Genomic DNA, 22,771 nt, shown 5'->3' with positions numbered 1-22,771 from the left:
AGTTACAGTATCTGAGTGTTCTTTCTGGTTGCCAGTTTGGATATGCTAAATACACAGTGGTTCTGTTACTATTGTTGACTTACTATAGTATGCTTGGTTAATATTAGGAGTAACAAAACAGATGGCTGGCCCCACATTAGGCAGAGGGAGGTGGTCACTTCACCTACAGCAGATGCTTGAGGTAGAGAGAGATGGCCAAGTGTGAGAAGCAGCTTATTGGAATGAAGACATTCAGTCTGTCTTGAGTCAGTGTCAGTTGGAGGCAGATTCCTGTGAGGGTTATCACTAGAACCCAATTTAAATTAGGAAGGATTTCTGAGTCCAGTTTTTTTAACAAGGGCAAAACAAAATTTCCATTATTATTATTATTATTATTCCATCTTTTTTATATATAACTCAAGGGGCCAACCATACCTAATACTCCAGCCTCCTGTTTTCCCCACAACAACCCTGTGAGGTGGGCTAGGCTGAGAGAGTGATGAAAAAAGCTGGTATGTATTTGTGAACTGAGGTGGACTTTTGTGTGCAAGAGTTTGGACCTCTTTAATTCAAAACACCTAAGTCAGAAAAGATCCTGGAACAAGCCAGTGGCAAATTAGTTATATACTTTGGCCAAGAAACTATAGGAATATACTTTCAACATGTCCCCCAAGTAATTTTATCTTTTACCTCTGGATATATTTTTGACAGACTATTTTTATTGCTTCTTAGCATGATTGGAGGATCTCAGAATTCAAGATGAAAAAGACCACTTACATACTCCTTAGGGGAACTTGGTATCATTACTGAAGAATCGGCTGCTGAACAAGGAAGTAAAATATCTTAGGTTAACTATTACAATGAACATTTAGGTGATACTGTGATAAATTGATTAACACATTTGTGGCATTGGGTAATTCAAGTGTGTTCCTAGGGAAGAAGACCAGCCCATGAGTGTTTTCATAAGGGGAAAGGCAAAGTTTTATAAATGAGAACCGGGATCAAACAAAGCCCACTTTTTTTCTGTCCCATTCTGTTTTTAAAGTTTGGCTTTTTTGAAGACTCTAAGGAGGCATTTATTTTGCCTCTTTGATACCTGAAAAATGGCAAGTTTTGTGTACCCATTGCAGTTCTGGATTCCGGAATCTCATTTCAGGTTCCTGGTTTATTTTATAACTTGTACCCTTATGCTTCATTTTATTTAATAATAATATATTCTGAATTGCACTCTGAAAATTATTATTATTTTTTAAAGACCAGTGTTTCTGGATGACACTTAGACTTAGAAAGTTTCCACTGGTATAATTCCACAGCTGAGAGCAGCCATCAAGAAAATGTACCTGCTTATAAATGTTAACACTGTTGAGATCACTGCATTAATCTTGAAGAACTTTACCCAATTCACTATCCTGTGGATATGTTGTATTATATTCCTGTGTTCCCCAGTTAGGATGGACAGTGAGCATGATTCATTAGGATATTTCATGCCTGTCTTGGATCCAAGACTTGTTTTTGCTGGAAAACTGAGGTTGCCCCCCTTATGGAATTATGGGCTGCTGATGAAAGAGCTGCTGTATTTTCTGTCACCATGGTAATGATAACTGAGGTCAGTAATGCTAAGGAATTGTATTGCCATGGTAAAACAGCTTGCTTACTAGCCCAGCCCCAACAGGATATCTGAGGGGAGGCAAAATAGGAAGTTGAGGGATTGACAGCTCATCTGTAGTTACCTAAAGACAGAAATGCCAAGTGCTGAATTCTCGGTGGTCCCTGTTGTGCTGAGACAGCGGGAACATTTATGTATGTATGTGTACAGACAGAGGTAGGAGTAACCCCCCTTTGCTGTTAGACCAGAGAGCTGGAGAATCCATGGCTGAGGCCTCAACTCTGAAGCTTTGATGATATGTAAATATGCTGCTCTTTGAAGGTAGAATCAGGTGATCAATTACTGAAGAGGAACTTTTAAACTTCTTACTCTGTAGGAATTCAAAATATTTGGAGAGCTAGTTATTTTAATGAGGGCCAGTTTGGTGCAGTGGTTAAGGCAACAGGCTAGAAACCAGGAGACTGTGAGTTCTAGTTTCGCCTTAGCCGCAAAATCAGCTGGGTGACCTTGGGCCAGTCCCTCTTTCTCAGCCTTCAGAAGCAGACAATGGCAAACCACTTCTGAAAAAAATCTTGCCAAGAAAATTGTAAGGACTTGTCCAGACAGTCGCCAAGAGTTAACACTGACTCAAAGGCATACACACACAAAAAAGTTATTTTTACAAAGAAGTTTCAAAAACATAGTATTTACAGTCTTTTAGAAGCCTTGTGAAGCAGGGGAGAGAATATTCACCTTGGGTGTGTTCAGGGTAACAAGTGACTAGATACTGGTGCACTCAAAGTTAGCACTAGCAAACAACTTACATGCCTGCTGAATAGACTTAACAGATTTCACTGTTTGATTCATAATGAATGACTTACAATAATTCTTAATATCCAGAATGAAAGAAAACGACCAAGGCATGTCCATGATAGCTTTTTGTAACAGTCACTAAGTATTTTTAAATATTTAGAACTAAATCTGTACCCATATGCTTTTATAGAATCATGTCTTATGTTATTCCTTGAGCAGAAAGTTTAAGGTTACAACAGACATATTAATTACCTAACAGCTGCCTCCTTGTGCCCTTTTCCCACTTTAAACCTTCCCTTTGGCCTGTTGAGTTTTTTTGTCATACATCCATGCTCTTCAGAGAAGTGGCAGAATAATACAAGGCCGTTATTGGTTAAGGTTTGGATTGTGAAACATTGCACTGTTCATTGCCTTCTGTCAGTCTTAATGCAGTTCTTGTAAGGGTTGAGAAACCAACAAAGTAAATATTCCATAGTACAGTCATGCCACATAACTGAGCATTGATAATAAGGATCTGTGGTTTTATGGTCTTACTGTATGAGTCATTTGCTATGAATGATCAGTACAGGTAACCCTACTATATTTGTGTTTCTATGGATATCTGTGAAATCCAAATCATGTGAGCAGATTGTGTCTGCATTTAATACCTGCTACCAGCTTTTTTGCTTTGTGAGAGTCCATATTTTTCTGTGGTATCTGTCTGGGTAGATATGCTTTAAGATCTATTGACCTTTCTACTCAGTACCTTATGTGAAATATATAGGCAGCACAGATTTATTATTGGAGTGCTTACAAACATCCGGAAATACAATGAACATAAAACTACAGTAAAAAATAAATAAAATATTACAATAATTATGACTAACTTCCTTAGAGACATTAAGAGCTGTGTAAGTCTTTTTTAGCAGGTTAAGTCATCTTCAGTGTATTGACTTATGTGTGTGACATGTCCAGAGGCATCTGTGCGAGAGGGTCAAGGGGGACAAATGACAAAAGCTGTGTTGTGCTGACGTGATATGAACTTTACCCCTTTTGTATATGCATTATAACATTGCATGCGCGTATGAAAGGGACAGAGCTCGTGGTGTGACGGTGCAATGATTTTTTTGTCATTTTGATGAAAGTGCTGGATCCCATGGATGCTTCTGTATATAACTTTGGAGGCATCAGAGAAGACATTTGCAGACACATCCTATGTTTTATTCTATTAGGTGTATGGCAACTTAAGAGCCACACCCCATATTAATCTGTGGCAATCTCATGAGAGAAGTTCTTCCTCTTCCCCCTCACCAATTAAAAGCTAAAACAAACTTATTTTCCTTAATCTTTTGCTCAAAAGCCAGTATGGTGATGTGGTTGGATACTGTTTTATATTCTTTGGGAACACCTATTAAAGCCTTTTACTTGCCCATTTTTATTACATAATTGAAGGGCTTTTCATTGCAGCATCTTCTATAACATCTAACAGTAGTATGAGAAGTTGTGATTAGATCAACCTTCATTGGTATTCTCTTTGCATTCCTGATGCTTGATTCTTTTATCTTTGGTACATCCAATGTATTTGGGCAAAGGGAATACGTTTACTTAGCTTTGGTGGTGGAGTCTCAGCCTCTGTTCCCCAAGCTCTCATTTTGCCTTTTCATGGGACTGCATAATTCCTATATGCATATGTAGGAGAGCAGGTTATTTATATCTATACAGTTGGCTTCTCTCATAATGCTAAACCATAAGGTACTTATTTATTTATTTAATTTTTATCCCGCCTTTATTATTTTTACAAATAACTCAAGGCGGTGAACATACCTAGTGTTTTGGTTTGAGTGAAATCAGCAATCATGGTTAATAGACTTTGATTTATAGCTCAGCATGTTGTGCAGTACCAACTGATTGTGGTTTGTTCAGTTAACTATGATGAAGCAAGTCATGCTTAGTGCAACATGAGACTTATGTAGAAGTCTGAAGTGTAGAGCAACTACATAGTTGACTGCTACCCATTCCCTAGATCTAAAGTGCTGAATAAGGCCGGGCGTGGATTGGTGGGGTTAGAAGGGTACTGAAACCTTCATCATAAGAAGAAGGGTGAACACCTCTGGGATAAAAAATTCTACAGCTTGGTTTATTTATTTGAAAGTATGTCCAACAGATTTTGATAGGCTTGTTTTCAAGGATAAGCGTACACAAAATTATAGCCTATCTTGCAGTCTTTGGCATGTAACTCAATCTGATATATAATAATAAATGCTTAACTGTATTGATGTTTTGTTATACATTGATATATAGCCTTTTAATTATAAAAATAATAGTTGCTGGAATCATTGTGGATATACTTCCCTGGTAAATCTTCATCCAGGTTAGAGTAAGCAATTTAATGCTTTCACACCTTCTATTTTAGGGTGCAGTGAAACCAGAGAATTGCTTACCATTACACTGTTGTGCTTATGCTAACACTGTGACCATGTGGTAAGAGAGACCCTCAAAATGAAATCCCAGGTCTCTGAATGCTTTGCGATTGACCACATGGCTTAAGTTAGTATGGAGCGCTTACAGATAGCAATACCAAACAGATAAAGCTGTAGTATTTTAAAATGGGATATACACAGTTATTTTCAAATAAAAGATGGAAGTAGTAAACAATGTGCAGCCCTTCAATACTGCTTGAACTGTGATTCCTAGCATCCTCCAGCAATGGCCATGATATCGGGCTGCTAGTGATACAGTTTATATCTGGGCATTTGCAGATTACTGTAGATTCATATTAACTCTTTGTTATTTAAAAGTGCCAATTTATTATCAGGAGCAATCTATACATAAACTACATACCTGCATAGAAGCTTGTGGTTGAAGTTTGGGAGCAACATCTGTTTATTAGCGCAGTGTTTTGGGTGTCAGCAATAACCAGGTAACAATTGCTTAATGAATAATTCTATATAACTCAATAGCATGCATATGTGTCACAGAAATTAATGGTTAAAACAGTTTTAATATAAAACTTCACTCTCATTTCCTTATTTTTGGACCAAAATGGAAACTACATCAAGCTTTAGTTATCAAAGTTAAAAAGAAAGATGCCCAGAAATGGTGCTAGACTTGGCAGTTGCTTTTAAGTGTATGTGTGAGATTTCAGTATTAAAAGTGCAAAATCCATTGATTTTTTCTTCTTTATGACTTTCAGAGTCCACTAAATTTTGCCTTTAGAATTGAACTCTTGATAGAATAACATTGCTAGTTCTTTGCATATTTTGCGCTGTGCAAGGTGCTACTTCTGTTGCAAGCAGAGGCTTTTTGTGTGTATGTTTAGGGATGCAATGAATGTTTAGTGCAGTTTACTTCAAATGCTTATGTTAAAAATACTTGATTTAGGATGCTGTGCTAAAATATTAAGACTGAAAATTGCTTTCCCCCAATACTCATAGTTTATAATCTTAAATGAAAATATTAGATGGCTGTCATGATTAAAACACTGGCTTGGTTTGCACATTTTTATTAGGCAAAAATATATGGCCTCTTATATTATGCTAGACAACCTATGACCTATTGGGTCATCGTTTCAGAGATATTTCCTTACCAGATTCCTCAGTGCCTTCAACAGTGGCAGAGTTTCTAGTGTACTGCCTTCACTGGAAAAGTTCTTAAAAATTCAGGGAGATATTCAGAGATGTATCTGCCTTGAAAATAGCCCATGTCATTCATATTGAACTGTATAGCACAGTCAAACATCAGCTGACCACAGGAAATGTTTTATAACATTTCGTATTATGTCATAAAATGTTTTACAATAATTTTTATGTCATAAAATGTTTTATAAAATCTGCCAATTTCAATTCTACTGGAGTCATGGGTTCCCGATTTTGGATGCACTCTGTAAGTTAGCCCATTTGAGGTACCTTGGTTCAAAAATTGTTGCCCTGTGATGCACCGTTTCGCCCAGTTAAAGGTTACAAACAAACAGACACGAGAGTTTTAGTAGTATATAGATAAAATAACCCTAAGTGGCTGACAATAATTTAGCAAAAGTTAGTGAATAAGTCATGTTTGGCTGGTTCACATACAATCCTGAGTCTTAGGCTGTGGGATATGAACCACATATGCTAGATACACACAACATACTTTGCCATAAACTGTAGTTAGTGAGCCACAGTGGCAGGATTTATTCATCATGATCAATCAAAATCAAATCACATTTTGTGTTAGCAAAATATGTGAACCAAGCCACTGTATTAAAGTTTTAGTGTTGATGATAAACTACCTAGTAACTTATTGTTACTGTCCTGTTAAGGCCTTTTCACAAGTCATTATTGTAATGTCATTTAATATAGCTGTGCTGGTTTTTGCATTGCTAAAATTTGGGGTTGAGTCCAACAAGTATCATGTGCTTGCTTTAAAAACCTCCCACTGAATAGCTTTTAGTGCTTGAAAATTTATTAGTAGTATTGCAGTGGTTCATTTATGTGTTAGATTTATATCTTACCTTTTGTAAAGGGACTCGAAGCACCAAATAACCATCCCATTCTAAAAAAACGTACTTTGTGCTACTGGCTAACAGCAAGAGTGCTCCTAGTACTAGAAAATCAGGCTAGTATGGATTAGGAGGGGACTGTTTTACTATTAATGTACACTAGAACTAGAAGGTGTTACTTCCTACAGTTTCAACATCACCACAGTAGCTCAGAAGTTCTGTTCTTACATCTTTTAAGTCTTTAAAGGATTGCCTCTGTCCAAATTGATTATAACCAGACCTGCGAAAATTCCTGGTGGGTATCAGTATACTTATATGAGGGTTTGTTAGAAACATCAGAATCCATTGTTCATTGGAACTGGAAAGTTAAGGGAAGGAACCAGGAGCATGGACAAATCATGGTAGCTGGATTCAAACATCATGCCTTACTATGTTTGGATTAATAGTGGTTTGCTGAAAACATTATAGTGGCTTGGCTCACACTCTAAACTATAAATGCTAGAGACCCAATAGGGTTTCCAAGGAGCGCCAGTGTACCTGGCAGTACCATCCTAGAAGATCACCAGGCTCCATTCCCTAATTCCATTCTATTTCATTCAGTGACTTTTAATTAAAAAGTGAAAGTGAATGCTGCACAGCAAAGTACTAACTTTAAGCATTACCTTTATTTTCAATGGATCCCAAGTGGATCCCAAGTGTTTATTTGCCCACCTGCCTAGACAAGAAGACCTAGGCATGCCAAGATGATAGACAGCATCTTGAGGAGGGGGTGGTCTGGAGAAAGGGCACATTTTGTCTTCAGGTATATAGGCATTTTGCTTAAAATGTGTTCTCCAAATTCCAAATATTCTCACCACCCTCAAAAGGTTGGGGACTCTTGCCATGAACCATGGATGTACTAACTACAGTAGTAAATGTAGTTACTGCAGCTGAATTCATCCCAAAAAAAGACAAGACAAGGAAGAAGATATCACAGTGTGGTTTAGTCTGATCCAGTGATTAAATGGCTGGTAAGCTGCCATTGAGCATTCAGCTTTGGATGGTCACAAATTAGTACAAAGCTAATTTAAATCTGAAGGAATTGATACACAATAAAGAACAACTTTCTTCTAGTGCCCTCAGAATATTGAATTTCATGAAGCTTTTAGGGGGGGAAAGGCATATTGAATTCAGTACTCCAACTGCTTACCATTATTCTTATGTGTTCCCATTATTTGTATATGCTCATTTCCTCCTTTTACTTGCTCAGAGAACCATACACTAGAAAAACTGGTTTTGAGTACCATGGAGTGTAAAGGACAGCATTCAGTGCTGTATTAGGACAACAACAACAAAAAATCCCCAACAACCCCCAACTCATAATGAAACGATCAGTGATATACTCTATAAAGTTAGGACCAGTGTTTTTCAATTATATATTCTACTTATCATAATTTGTTAAAAATCACCTGCTTATGTCTCATGAAGGAGGAAGAAAAATCTAAAAATCTCAGTTTGTTCCTTTTCTTTTAGAGTCAGATGTCAAGCTGCTTCCCTCCCTGGTGTCTAAACACAATTTCTTTTTAATTAAAAAGGGGAAAAGCCAATTGCTTGGCTTGTGCCCTTGGTTGATAGAAAGGCAGAATACAACTTGGGCTCTCTGTGAATAATTGAGCTTCCAGAAAATATCAAGCGGCATTGCCTTGTAGGGAAAAAAAAAGCATTCCTGCAGTTATTATTAACCATTGGCCCTAGCGATCATTGCATTTTCTCCCCATAACCTCGGATGAATTTCTATTTTTTAGCAAAAGCATTTTGGACATTCTCTTGAACAGCATGTACCATTTCATTTTTGAAGAAGGAAGCTTAAAATAGCAAAGCAGCGTCCTGTGCTTTTATTATTGTAAGGGTTGGACAAGCCATTTAATGCAGGCTAGCTTCATATATTGTCTTATGCCATGATTTATTGGAGTGGAATTGGTTGAATACACCACAATTGTCTGAGCTTACACAAAATAGCCAAAATCAAAGAGGTTTAGCACAATGTGAAAACCTAGTCTGTTGCACAGTTTTCTAAAAAATTAGCTTAATGTTGTCTTTGAATGATGGTATATTTCTGTAGTTGAGTATATTTCTCTTATATATACTAGGAATGTAGTCCTAACTTCTCTGATACTGAGAATGATTTTATTTGCATGGCACATGAGGTAGTATTAAAAGTGATTAAGACATTCTTCCTGTGAACGATTTTCATCAATATCCCAACAAGGCTTGCAGTGGCTGGTTGAGGAGCACTTCCTGGCTTTTTTGGCCTAATTTGGATCAAAGGCTGTATATAGGCTAGCACTTAGGCTAGGAAAAGCAATAATAATGAAGGAGGAACTAGAAAGGATGCAGAAAGTGAAGGCCAAGATGGTCCCCAGTGGTGGTGGGAGCATTCGGGGCTGTGACACCCAAGCTGGGAGAGTGGCTCCGGCAGATCCCAGGAACAACATCAGAGCTCTCTGTCCAGAAGAGTGCAGTGCTAGGAACAGCTAAGATACTGTGCAGAACCCTCAAACTTCCAGGCCTCTGGTAGAGGACCGGAGGTTGAGGAAGACGCATACCACCCATAGGGGTGAGAAGGAAATTATTAAAATATATATTTATATATAATTTGTAAGCCACCCAGAGTTTTTAAGGAGTTGGGCGACCTCAAATTTGATAAAATAAAAATGCACCTATGAAGACTGTGGGTCCAGTCCTCCATTTCTAGAGGTTTTTAAGAAGGATAAGGATAACTTAATTTCTGTCTTCTCCATGTGAGTTGTTTTATCTTTTGGGGTCTTGCTTCTTGTTATGACATGTTTTTAATCTTCTTTATGTACAGACTTAAAAATCAATCAATGAATGGTTTTCTTGCACATTGCAGAGCTTGAACTAAATGATCCTTCCAGGTCCACCATTCTGTTTTTCTATCACCTGTGTATACATCAGTATATCAGTCCCAGACTGGTATAGCTGAGAGTCTGTATTTGATCCCCTCTTGGAAGAATGGAGCAGTCAGCTCTATCTGATTTGCTGTGGTCTGAGCTGTAGACCGGATTGAGAAATGGAAAAATCATCCCAGAAGAAGGTAGTGGCAAACCAAAGCCTGTCTTGTTCTCAAGAAGACTACATAGTTGTGTCCATGAAGTCATCTGGAGTTGAGGATGTTTTTGCTGTTGTCTTCACTTAAATTCTATTTTCAGTGGAGGTTACTCCCAAGGAAATTGGTATGAGATTAGGGACATAGACCAGTTAGATTGATCAAATAACGATATTTTAAATTGATCCAAAGAGCTTTTTTTTTTTTTTTTTTAAAAGTCAGATTTTAAAATGTTAGTTGTTTTAGCCCAAGCATTTATAAAAACAAGGTGGCAAGCATCATTTTAGAAGAATCATCCCCTCTCTTCCTTCGCACTAGATCCTGAAAGAGTATAAAGGACTGCTGAAATAGCTATATAATCTTATTTTAGGAAGCATATTTTAAAAGTTCCATGGTTTTTCATATAAACCTTTAATGCTATTCCACAAAGCGTATTAAGAGGTTGTGTAATTACAACTGAATTTGTACAAAGGATGAATAGCTTTCTTTCTAATGCTTACAAACAATAGCCTACCAGGGTGTAACTGATGATTGGATTTGATAAGTGTGCCTTCCTCATTCCACAGTTAATATTTCTAGCTTGCAGAACTGTTCCTGTATTCAGACACATGGCTTATCCTACCTACTTCTTGTTTGCACAAGCCCTCTTGAAATCAATATGTGGCTGATACATACCTGGTGGACTGAGAAAATCAGTCCAAATGATTTTTGTAGAGGGTATCTTTGCATTCCTTTATTGCTACCAAATTTTACTGAAGCAAAAAGAAAAGAAAGGCACCCTTGAATTGAGTTTGACACCTTATGACTTCAAGGGCATGTCCGTGTCATTTTCTTGGCAACAGTACAGGTTTGCCATTGTTTTCTTCCAAGAGGGTTTTTCAGTTTTCCAGGCTGTTTCCTGGTGTTTTACCATCTAAATGGCCTGATTCTGCTTAGCTTTCTGAAATCAAATGGAATTTTTGCTCATGGATTGGACTGGGGCCATATGGCAAAATATCATGCACAATGTATCGAGAAGAGGCTATAGCTCACTGGCATGCAAAAGATTCCTGAAAAAATTATATTAAAAAGTCAGGGAGCAGGTGGCTTGAAAAGTCTTTGGATAGCTGCTGCAAGTGAGACTAGTGGAGATAGGACTGGGCTAGATCAATTTTCACTAACCTGAAGCCCTTGAGATGTGTTGGGACAAGTTTTGGAATTTTTTAGAGGCCCATGCAAGCCAGAGAATTTTGAAAGTTGAAGTCCCAACACATCTGGAGGCCACCAGATTGGGGAAAGCTGGGGTAGGTGGACAGGTAGTCTGATCTGCTATGAAACTGCTTTTAATGATCAGAGAAGGCATGTTTTGTTGAGATGACACAGCCTTCCTCAGCTTGGTGTTCATCATTTTGTTATTATGAATAACAAAAATAATGACTCCTCCCCTCCTGTTAAAGAGAGAAATAAGGAAGTACTAATAATTTAAAGCTTCCCATATGCATTTGAATAACAGAAAACATATTTGCATACTTCAAAATAGGTATCAGCTATTTTTCTAGCCACAGCATCAGTGTTCAAGGTCACACAATGACACAGCCAGCCAAAAATGGCTAAAATTTGATTTTTTCCCCCCAATTTTATTTTGGCAGATATAGGGGTGTTTCAGGGGATGGGCTCATAGGCACCACAGGCCATCTTCTGGTTGTGAATTCATTTTGTTAGTATTCATGCCTTGCTCCAGACTTTCCCATCCTGGCACCTTTTAGATACGCTGGGACTCTAAATGACTACTGGAAATTCTGGGACTTTTAGTCCTAACACTTGTGAAGTACATCAGACTGCCCAAAGTTGCACAATATCATGACTGCTACTATGTTAAGAAGAACGTTGTAAGGAAACTTAGCAGCCTAGAATGTTAGGATAAGAAAATAAGGTCCTTTTCTGGTATTACTTGCAGTATCCGATCTACATTGTGCTTCAGGGTTATGTACTACTGTATGTAGGAAATCATATATTTGACTGTGTATGGGTGGGTGTAGGACTTTCCTACAACTTGTCTTCTTGGAGGGAGGGAGGGAGGTAGAGATATATGCTGCTGGCTGACATATGTGGGTGCAGTAATACGATCCTCGTGGTCTGAGAAAAGGACTCCAATTATTTTCTGTTTTCTTACCGGGTCTTATGGAAGCAGAGCCAATGCTCTATATCATTGGTCTCTCCAGTTATGTTCTTGCGAGAGCAGTGTAATCTGATGTTTTTTGAATTAATGATAGTGACTTGCTTTGACTATCCTTATGGCTGAAATGCAATAATGTTAATACTGTAAGTAAACTAGTTATTATGGGAGTTATTATTTTTGAGACTTGGGCTTTCAACTATTTGTATTTCTCATTGCAATAATACTATGATTGCCAAGGTTTTAGCTAGTCTTTACTCATAATCAAACACTTAGTTCTTCAAAGGACCCTTGGAATGGAATCATATTTCTTTTTAGTCAGCAAAGCTAAATATTCTATCCAAAGTTCCTTGCCTAATGTGGATATCCGTTTATGAACCTTTTAAACTCTCTCTCATACGTGTTACACAGACTTCCTCAGGTTTCTTGTTTCAAGTTTAGAGGAACATTTTCTAACCTGGCAAACTTTCCTGTTTCGTTTCTTTTCTAGAGCTAAATCATGGCTTTTCGAAAGGCAATGAAAGGAACTATCCTTATTGGAGGAGGTGCTGTAGCAACTGTTTTTGCCCTCTCGCAACTTTCTCAGTATAGAAAAAACCATGTAAGTAGTTTTGTTTAATACTTCTAAATTTCCTGCAAATGGAACCCTTGAAATGTGTTATTCTGTTCTATTAATAGCATCATGACGGGATGGTACCATGCCATATTATGCAGATTGGAAGGGGCTTCAACCAAGAATATTAGTTATTTATTGTTTTATGGTTGCATCAATGAAAAGTTCCTTCATTTCTAAATAAATTTTGAAGTCAATTTTTGTGCCATTTCATGTCAAACTCTTTGTAGTAATTACATTATAAAGTATATAAGCAGCATATCAATTATAAATTAAAACGGTTATGTTGTTGTAATCCTCTATGAGTAATAATAATAATAATGGAGGCTAATTTTATATTAGATTTGTACAATTTTACAGAAACTATTTCTAAACTAATATTGTAATTTAATTTTGGTCCATTCTCTAATTATTTAATGAATTTCTTTTCCCAGTTTGCAAGACCAACAGAGAAAAGAGCACAAGGAGTACAATGAATTAATATGTATCTCCCTTGAGTTGTTTTTTCCAAGATTGGAAACTCTTGTGGCAGAGACTTTTATGATGGGGGTGTCATATATATCTATACTCAAACACACACACACACAAACACACAAAACACAGGGTGTTCCAAAGGTCAGATCCCATAGGCCAGTCACAATGCAGGTAGTCCTTGTCGAACAATCACTTGTTGAGTGACCTTTTGAAGTTACGATGGCACTGAATGAGGGGTCCTTGTAGTTGTGTCCTTCACAGCATCCCTGCAGTCACGTGATTGTGATTCAGGCACTTGGCAACCAGCTCACAATTACAATGTCGCAGGGTCCTGCAGTCACATGATCGCCATTTGCAACCTTCACTGCTGGCTTTCAGCAAGCAGAGTCATTGGGGAAGCTGGCAGGAGGTTGCAAATGGTGATCACATGACCCTGCAAACCTGTGGGATTCACCTAACAGCGGCAGCTGGGACTGCCACAACTGCTGTTGTAAGTTGATGTCACATGACATTGCACTTTACAACCATGTCACTTAGCAGTGGAGTTGCTGGTCCCAATTACCTCCTGATCAATCAGGAGGAGGTTTATCTGTGTGGTCACTAAGGATCAACACTAATTTAATGGCACATAATCATTTGTGTTTCTTAGGGTCTTTGAGCACTTGGAAGGACCCCCTCAAATGAGCTCCAAGCTTGCAGGGGTGGATGGTGCAGGGAATTATCTACTATCTTTCACAGGATTCTAATGATCTTCTTCAGATCCTTAATTTCTTGTGGTGTTGAGGAATTTTGTATATATCAAACATCTGCATACCATGGATCCGGAAAATACTTTTTTAACTGAGATCTTTATTGAGACTCAGGGTGAGATCTTGGGAGCTGTAGGTCTAAACATAGGCAAGACCAGGAAAAAGTGGTATGTGGGAATAAGACAAAATCCAAAATTGATTTAATTACTGAAGTATAATTAATATGATGCTCCCTTTGAATATTTAACAATTTGCCCTTTACATTTAATAATGTTTAGAGTCCCATCCAACAGTTCAAGGATACAAAGTCTACGCCATGAGAATAATTAATAATTATTCTCATGTTGAGATGACACTTTCCATATAGGAAGAAAATAAAATAAATTAAAAGCTTTTTGTTCCCTTTAGATTCTCCAGAGTTTGTGATTCAGGTTAGAGAGTGAAAATTAAGGAATTTGTAATCTATAACTTAGTCATTTTTAAAAAAACTATTGGTAGCTTTTGCAGTTGTATTTGGCATTTTAACTGGATATAGCTGAGAGTATTACCAGTTTAATCAAAGAGAGCCACTCTGGTGTAGTGCTAAGGCACCAGGCTAGAAGCCGGGAGACTGTGAGTTCTAGTCTCGCCTTAGGCTCCTTGGGCCAATCACTCTCTCTCACCCCTTGAAAGGAGACTATGGCAAACCACTTCTGAAATCTTGCCAAGAAAACTAGGGATTTGTCCAGGCAATTGCCAGGAGTCAGCACGGACTCAAAAGTACACGCACACACACACAAGTTTAAGCATAGGGGATGCTGTGAAGATACTGATTCTGTCATAAAGTTGAATATAGGAGGAGTTTGATACAGCTGGTGATATTTGTCCTCAGATTCATACGTGTGGAGTTGAAAAATATGACTGAGGGCTAGAAAAGGAACATAGTAGTATGTAGTAGTAACCCCCCATCCCACAATGTTTCAGTTGTAAATCTGAGACCACTGAGTTTCCTAAGAATTAAAAGTGGAAATCTATTCTTTGTGAAGCCATGTAGCATATAGAAAAAGTGAAATTGACAAGAGAATAACAGGAATTCTGTGCTTCTCCTTTATTCTGAAATTTCCATCCCTTGTGTAGAGCTGTACCCCATGTTGCTATTTTCTGCCCATACCCAACAGATGATACCAAGTGGAAGCATTGTTGCACAAGAGGATGGCTTGTTTGTCCTGTTGATGTATCTAAGATGTGAATGTGGGGCAGAACTGTTCCCCCCGGCTTTTTTTTTTACTATGCCTGTCAATTATATAGAAGATGTGGTGAGAGACCTCCACATCAGCAAGAAGCAAAGAGGCCCAAGATGTGCTTTAATTGGCTTAGTTTTTTTTTCTAAGCAAGTATTTTCTTGCTTAGACACAACTTTTCCTGCTTAGACACAACTACGACTTTTTCGTGCTGAGAGAAGACCTAAGGCAATTACATACACACCAATTGTATTTTCTGTCCTCTAGAAACATCTCATTTACTCTCTAACTAGTCAGCTTTCAGCAGCATGCTATTCAGTCTGCGTTTTCAGGAAGCCACTGTTAAGAGTCTTTGCCATAGCAGCCCTGGAGCCTGGAAAATGAAATTTTTAAAACTTTTGTTATCATATATACATTTTTTAGTGAAAAATTCTGAACAAGAGCCTTATACAGGTGCTTAGTCTGATAATGCAAAGCCTAAAAATGGGGAGAGAATTTAGGCATGCAAACAAGCTTATTCCAGTCATCTTTGTCCCCATTTGCTTAATCCTTGACTCCCATGATAAACAGAGAAGTCTGAAAGCGGCTTCCAGTAGCATTTGTTTAAACAAAAGCAGGAGAGTCCATTTTATGAGATTTGCAGTTCCATTTTCAAGTGAATGTGAGCTTTTGGTCTTTTTTAAATGTTTTTACTCTTGGATTATTTTTAGTATTGACTTTCATAGTTGCTTTCATATGAAATGCTGAAAGGCAATATAGAGATTGATTCTAAAAAGTAATATAAACATTCTGTGTGTGTTTAACTGCCATGTATATAACAGCAACAACACTGTCAACTTTAGAAAAGATTTAGGGTGTGGACTTGACCCACTTAGCAGAAATAAGCCTCTGCTTTCTTGGGCTTACTTCTGAGTAAACATGTATGTGATTGCCTAGTTAAAAATTTGTTTCAGATTTTTTTTTGTTTTTCAGAGTTTGTTTCAAACTAATATATTAATTATTTACAGTGACACACAGAAATGAGTAATACATAGAAATACATTGGATACATAGAAGTCAGATACATTTGCATATATCTTCTTGAAATAAAATGTGTTCTGTGGTAACTCACATTATATGTGATGAAACACTGAATTCTGCAAACCTTAAATTTGTACAGGATATATCTTTGTAGCTATAAAAATGACAGCTTGCTTTAATTGAGACAGAGAAAGCACATTTTCAGAATGTGTATTCAGTATCTAATACAGTACAGTGATATGAAGACCCAGAAAACTAAAATTGTGTTTTTGCATCTCTAATATCAGATGCACACTCACACAGAAGTTAGTTTATTTAGTAGATTATTGCTATTTTTAGTCTCATGAATTGAATTATTTTGTTGTTAATTTTTTATAGCTAAAAATTATTTTTTGTAAAAAAAATAAAACCAATGTCTTGGTCATTATACTTATAAATGTAGAATTGTGCAGATGTGTGGGAAAATAAAACTCATTGTATGGCAGCACATGTTTCAAAAATCATTTGGAAGATCCTTTTTAACATGGATAGTACCGTAAGCACCATAGTCCTTAAAGCAGCTACGTCTCATGCAGAAGCTTAGAAAAAGATGTGGTTGATTTAAAGAGATGCTGCACTTGTGCTGCACATTTTGAAATCTTTCTTCTGAATCCTTTTCTAAGCATACCGAGCCTTCCTCCAAAGTCTAGGTAGGATATAAATGTTCTTCATAGTTAGAAATAGCAAGTTTTGAATCCAAACCTTGTCTTGATCTCTGCTTATAGATAGCTGCTATGTCATATTGACAATTGTTTGCAAGTAGTATGGAAGTAAAATCCAATACTTTACTAACAGCTCTTAAACATTTCATTGGCAAAAATTTTTCTAAGTCATAGATTTTTCTGCAGACCCTTACCTGAGTGTTTGATTTTGATTTCTGATTTTGTATTCTCCATTTACTTTACTGTATCCTGCTCTTCTTCCCTGCACCCTGTTCCTTTGGACTTATCCTTACTAGCTTTGAGGCTTACTAGCTTGAGGTTTCTTATTGACATCTAAAAGCTTCTCTTGGAAAGATCCTGATTGTTCCAAGATGCAGTGACTGTATTTTTACTTGAATTCTGTTGGGACTGGCTGACTGACTTGTCTGTCTGTCTGTCTGTCTAATTTATCTAATTTATCCCCGCCCATCTCCTCCTGTTGGGGGACTCTGGGCGGTTTACAACAATCGATTAAAAACCATAACCATAAATGCACAGAATAAAATACAGTAATAAATAATATAAATAGAGGTAAAAATAAAGAATCCAAGTGGTGAAGAATTTAAAATAGTCCAAGTGTCTAAGTGTGGGAGGAGTGGTCTATAGCAACCATCCCCATGTAGATCTATTCCCCTCTCCACCCCAAGCGAGGCGGCAGAACCAGGTCTTCAGACTCTGCCGAAAGGCCAGGAGCGATGGGGCCAATCTCACCTCCGGGGGCAGCATGTTCCACAGGGCGGGAGCTACTGCGGAGAAAGCCCGCTTCCTGGACCCCGCCAGATGAAATTCTCTTACAGACGAGGTCTGCAGCATGTCCTCTCTGCACGATTGGGTGGGATGGGTTGATGTAATGGGGAAGAGGCGGTCCCTCAGGTAGCCTGGCCCCATGCCATGTAAGGCTTTAAAGGTAATAACCAACACCTTGAATTGGACCGGGAAGCAAACTGGTACCCAATGCAGCTTGCACAGCAGTGGTGTTACACATGCCCTTCTGGGGGCACCAAAAACAGCTTGCGCAGCTGCATTCTGGACCAGCTGGAGCTTCCGGATACTTTTCAAGGGTAGCCCCATGTAGAGCGCATTGCAATAGTCTATATGAGAGATAGCAAGGGTATGAGTGACTGTTCGAAGGGCCTCCCGGTCCAGGAAGGGGCGTAACTGATGCATAGCATGTAGCTGCACAAAGGCTCTCCTGGCCACGGCTGCCACCTGCTCTTCGAGCAGGAGCCGTGAGTCCAGGAGGACCCCCAAGTTACGCACCGGGTCTGTCTGGGGCTGTGCAACCCCATCCAGAACCAGAGATGTTAATGTCCCGGATACAGGAGAACCATTAACCCACAGCCACTCGGCCTTACCAGGGTTCAGTTGAAGCCTGTTGTTCCCCATCCAGGCCCCCACAGCCCCCAGACACTTGGAGAGGGTAGTCACTTATTGTAAACCAGCAGCTGTCCTCCCTCTTGCCACTGTTACTCTGAAGGATGGTTCATATACGTGGTATCTGAAACTCAATCCCTCTCTCATGACCTCCGTTTATTCATAATACTTCTTTGGGTTTAATTCTTCTCCCTTGCTATAAACCTATTGCTTCCTACCAAATGATCACATGCTGAAATAGAATCCTGTCTAACAAAGAAGAAATATGCCAGGCTCCTTAAAGTGGAGATAAAAAAAACCTGTTGGGTTCTACATGCAGCCTCCCAAATCCTTTGGAATTACTCTTTCTGATGGGCATTAGTGTCTAAAACCTCTGGAGGATAACAAGTTTCAAAACTCTTGGCCTAAAATAATGGTACCAATCGAAGCAAAATAATGGTTTGAAATAAACCGCACAATTCCCTGACTTTGGTTTCAGTTCAAGGGATAGTAAACCTTTTTTGTCGATGAAAGGCAGTTACCACTTCTTTGAAGTTAAGGAACAGTCTGACTTAGTAATAATGGACAGAAAATGATCCTTATGTGAATATCCTTTTACTGATAAAGCAATCTTATTATTGTTAATATTAAAAGAAATTGTTGCAAATAAACATAGTTGTGAATAGTGGCTGCAGGAAATATTTTGCTTTCAATTATGAAAAATGATTGTTGCTCTATTTGAGGATAATAATGACCAGCACACAATAATGAATCCATTCCATAGAATGGAAACATAATATGGGAGATGTAATGTTTTAGCCACATAGACAATTATTATGAATGTTGTGGGCAAAACATGAACCCTTCCATTAATGCAGATCTTCATGACCAGCAATCACATCTTTCTTGCTATCACCCTGATGAGTTTTAACTATAGCTACACTAGCGTTCCCCACCTTATAATATATTTGGAGCTGGAATTTGGCAAAAGTTGATCTAAACAAGTCCATAGTCTCTTTGAAGGTTTTCTTAGTATTAAGACTCAGCTGTGCTGTTGTTGTAACAAAAATGCTGCAGTTAGGGTGAGATCTCCTGTATAAGAAGGCAGAATCTGACTGGCTTCATGTATTGAGTTAATCCTTAAAATAATTTGTTTGGTTTTCGCATATGAACCAAATCAATTATGGTTTATTCAGTAAACTGTATTTTTAAAAAATCAAGAGTTTTCTGTCCCTTTTCTCTGAATGAATGTGGAATCTCCTCTTTCTTTTAGATGGGTCCCCTTCTAGTTAACGCCATATAACCTGCACAGTAGACTGCAGTGGGAAATCAATTCCATTCTATTCATTGAGATTTACTCCCAAGAAAGGGTTGTCACTACAGTCAAGGTTCTGTGACTTGTTCTCTTCCACAAATAAAAGTTTTCCATATGGTATTATGAGAAAACAATATCAGGAGGGTCAGTTAGCTTGGTAGTCTGGATCCTTTAATGTTCCACAAATGTGTTTTTGATTTACCACCTGTTCCCAGCATTTCTTAATAACTTTTAGTATGCTTGATATATTCAGTATATGCAGTGAAAAAAGCAGACTGAACTGTTTAGAAGTCACATGCATCCGTGGCTTGGCAAATAGTCAGCAAAGTTTTTAAGCATGAATTCAATTTTATAAAAAGATTCTGTACAGTGCCTTTTCATAATATGTCTTCCTGTTTTTTTAAACCTTTTTGGAAGAATATGGCAAAATTTATTTATTTATCTATCAGATTTGTCACTGCCCATCTCCTCGTAGCATTCCTGATAAAAGTTAAAAGGATAAGGTAGAAAACATGATCCAGGATTTTTTGAGAATTGTATTCCCTTTGAAGATCAGGGCCCTCCTCTATCAGTAGGAAAAAAAGCAGAAAAAAAGCATGAATAAAAATATAAAGGAACAGGAGTAAGGTTTTTGGAGAACAGAAAACCAACCATTATTGTATTGAATGCATGCTTTTGATTTCCATGTTCCAATATATTTTAAGGTCATACATTACATTTTTTTAAAAATGTAGCACACATAGCTTTTTTGTTTGGTATCTGCCAAATTAGTGAAATAAATAGGGTGGGATTCATAGTTGTAAAATGGTGTGCTTTTATGGAGTGCTTATTGTCTATTAACATAGATTCATAGTTAATAATGAAGCACTTCTATAAACACTACATCACACTGTAGTGATGGTATTTGTAATAGAGATTTTTCAATTAATAACAGGAGTTATGACTTCTATTGATTCTTATTTAAAGACACTCCCATTAATAGGCCTTTTGTGTGGTTTTAGGAAAAATAATGGGCACACTGGGATACTGAATAATGATGGTAATAATAATACTTAGCATTGTAATATTATTTAGGGATTCTTTTATTTCAGTACTATTCTAACATGTATCTTTTATGCTGTTATTAAGGACTAGTAGACAAGGATTTTGAACTAGTAATGCTGCTCTTTATAAATAAGTATTAAATTACATCAAATTTGCATCCTTCCTTCCAATCTTGATATTTTTGACTTTTTATCTTTGCAGGGTCATCTTGCATCTGTGGAAGCTTCAGAATGTAGATGTTTACCAGTGCTAAATTCCCTTCCAACTAGAGAGAGTCATCTCAAGGCTTTGAGGGAAGTCCATGAATATGATGTTCTTATCATAGGTGGAGGTGCCACAGGAAGTGGTTGTGCCTTAGACGCTGTTACAAGAGGTTAGTGATTCATGGAAATGCAGAAGTCAGTTGTGTGATGTCCGGGCATTCGTATGCCCCAGAGTCATGAATATGTTTTTACATTAACAAAAAATAGATTTGTTCTCTCTAAATTCATTGCTTTTTCTTTTTCTCTTTTTTCTACTTTTCTTTTTACTTTATTTTTCACACTTACGGTAGTTGGTTTTTTTATTATTTAGTCTTTTTACATATAATGTTGCTTGAATCATTTAAATTATATTTACAGGCTTTGGGGTTTTTTATTCATAGTACAGTGTTTTAAAAAAATTAACAGAGTTGGGATTTAATTGCTGCAGTTCTTTTATTGCATAATGCTACAAAAGGTCTTCTTAGATTCTATCTCTGACACGCACGTACCTTTGTCATTCAATCCCATATAATGCCTGTGACTGGCCTAAGGCATTTTAAAATGCTGTCTTGGATCATAGTAGAGATAAGTTGCTAACATCACGTTTCTCAGTTCTGAAAACTTAAGAGGCTCATGCCTTTTGATACTCTAGAAGCATAGTTTCTAAGCATGGAGTATTCAACAAAGTGCCTTTTGTTTAAAAGATGAAATGAATACAATTTGAGCATTTGAGATTATCTCTCTGACTTGCTGAGCTTTCCTCTGTTCTGTTTATTTTTAATGTCACTGTCCAGTATATCCATCTCATCTTAGCTGTGTGTGGTGGGGGTGCTTCATGTTATGATCTGTTTGGGGGCTGTTCCTTACTAGGCCAGTTTGCATTAAGTCCTGAAGAACTTCTGCCTTCCTAGTAGTGAATTGTCTGTCTGTAACTCCCATAATTCCTAACCAGCCAAAACTTATGTGTAGCGGTAAGGATGACATTTCCCATATTGCAATAAAAATGTTAATGCCCTGATAAATTCTTTCCTCCTCCTTTGGTCATTTATTGATAAGGATAAGTAGGCCTGATTGGAAGGACAAATGAGAAAGAGGAGGAAAGTCATATCTGAATCAGAAAAATTAAATCAGGTATTGTCTTTAGGTTATGGGATCTACTTCTGCTTTACTGAAACCTCAAGATCTGTCAGCTAGTACAAATATGTATGGCGTATACAGAATCCCAAGTCAAGAGATTTATTTTGAGTATCAAATGTGAGGGACAATTACCTCCTTTTTTAAAATTATTGGAATTGTGTGTTTCACTAACGCAAGATGTAGTATGTTTGAGTTTGCTTGGTGTGTTGTGGAAATATCAATTGTGATGTGTTGAGTAACCATAGTTGAGCAAAACATAGCTCAGTGTGATGTGCAAACCCTTTTAAAAATTGCTATTGTAAAACAAATGAGAAAAATCTTTCCGAACTATTTCTGATTTGTACCAGTAGATTTTAGTCTACCTTTCTGTCTACTCCAACTCTGGTTAATAATGGTTCTTTTAATTAGCTAGTAATCATATATGTATTTTTGGCCTTATGAAAAGTGTTGACACGATGGTTTGGAGAATAAAGTACTAATTGTTATAGTTTTAATTTCAAGTTTATAATATATTCTGTTTTTACATACGTAGTCTTTTTGTTAATAAATTTAATGGGCCAGGCTTCAACTTTGTTTTTGTTTTTCCTTCACTGTTATTTAAGTTTTTATTTTGTTTCAAGTTTCTGCATTCTCAATTCTGCTGAAAGGCTATCTTTATTAGCCACCAGTTTGAAATTATAGAGTGTATATTCCAAAATATGGGCCTAAATATTCTTGGTATTTTGTTTGTATCATTTCAGTTGCATTATTTCTGGTCAAATTTTGCTAGG

General features: G+C 37.4%; 1 protein-coding gene across 2 annotated transcripts in view; it reads left to right on the top strand.

Moving 5' to 3' along the window:
* Positions 1–5,154: 5,154 nt before the first annotated feature.
* Positions 5,155–22,771, top strand: part of GPD2 (glycerol-3-phosphate dehydrogenase 2) — a 93,036-nt gene continuing 75,419 nt past the window's right edge. For both annotated transcript variants that reach the window (XM_063318349.1, XM_063318348.1), the window contains exons 1-3: positions 5,155–5,276; positions 12,585–12,695; positions 20,824–20,995. In XM_063318349.1, coding sequence (XP_063174419.1) covers positions 12,594–12,695; positions 20,824–20,995 — 274 coding nt within the window. In that variant the 5' untranslated portion in view covers positions 5,155–5,276; positions 12,585–12,593. The remainder of the gene's footprint in view (positions 5,277–12,584; positions 12,696–20,823; positions 20,996–22,771) is intronic.

This window comes from Candoia aspera, chromosome 1 (assembly GCF_035149785.1).
Source record: "Candoia aspera isolate rCanAsp1 chromosome 1, rCanAsp1.hap2, whole genome shotgun sequence".
Lineage (NCBI taxonomy): Eukaryota > Metazoa > Chordata > Lepidosauria > Squamata > Boidae > Candoia > Candoia aspera.
The sequence above is the reverse complement of the archived record's forward strand: the minus strand, read 5'-3'. Positions and strand labels throughout refer to the sequence as shown.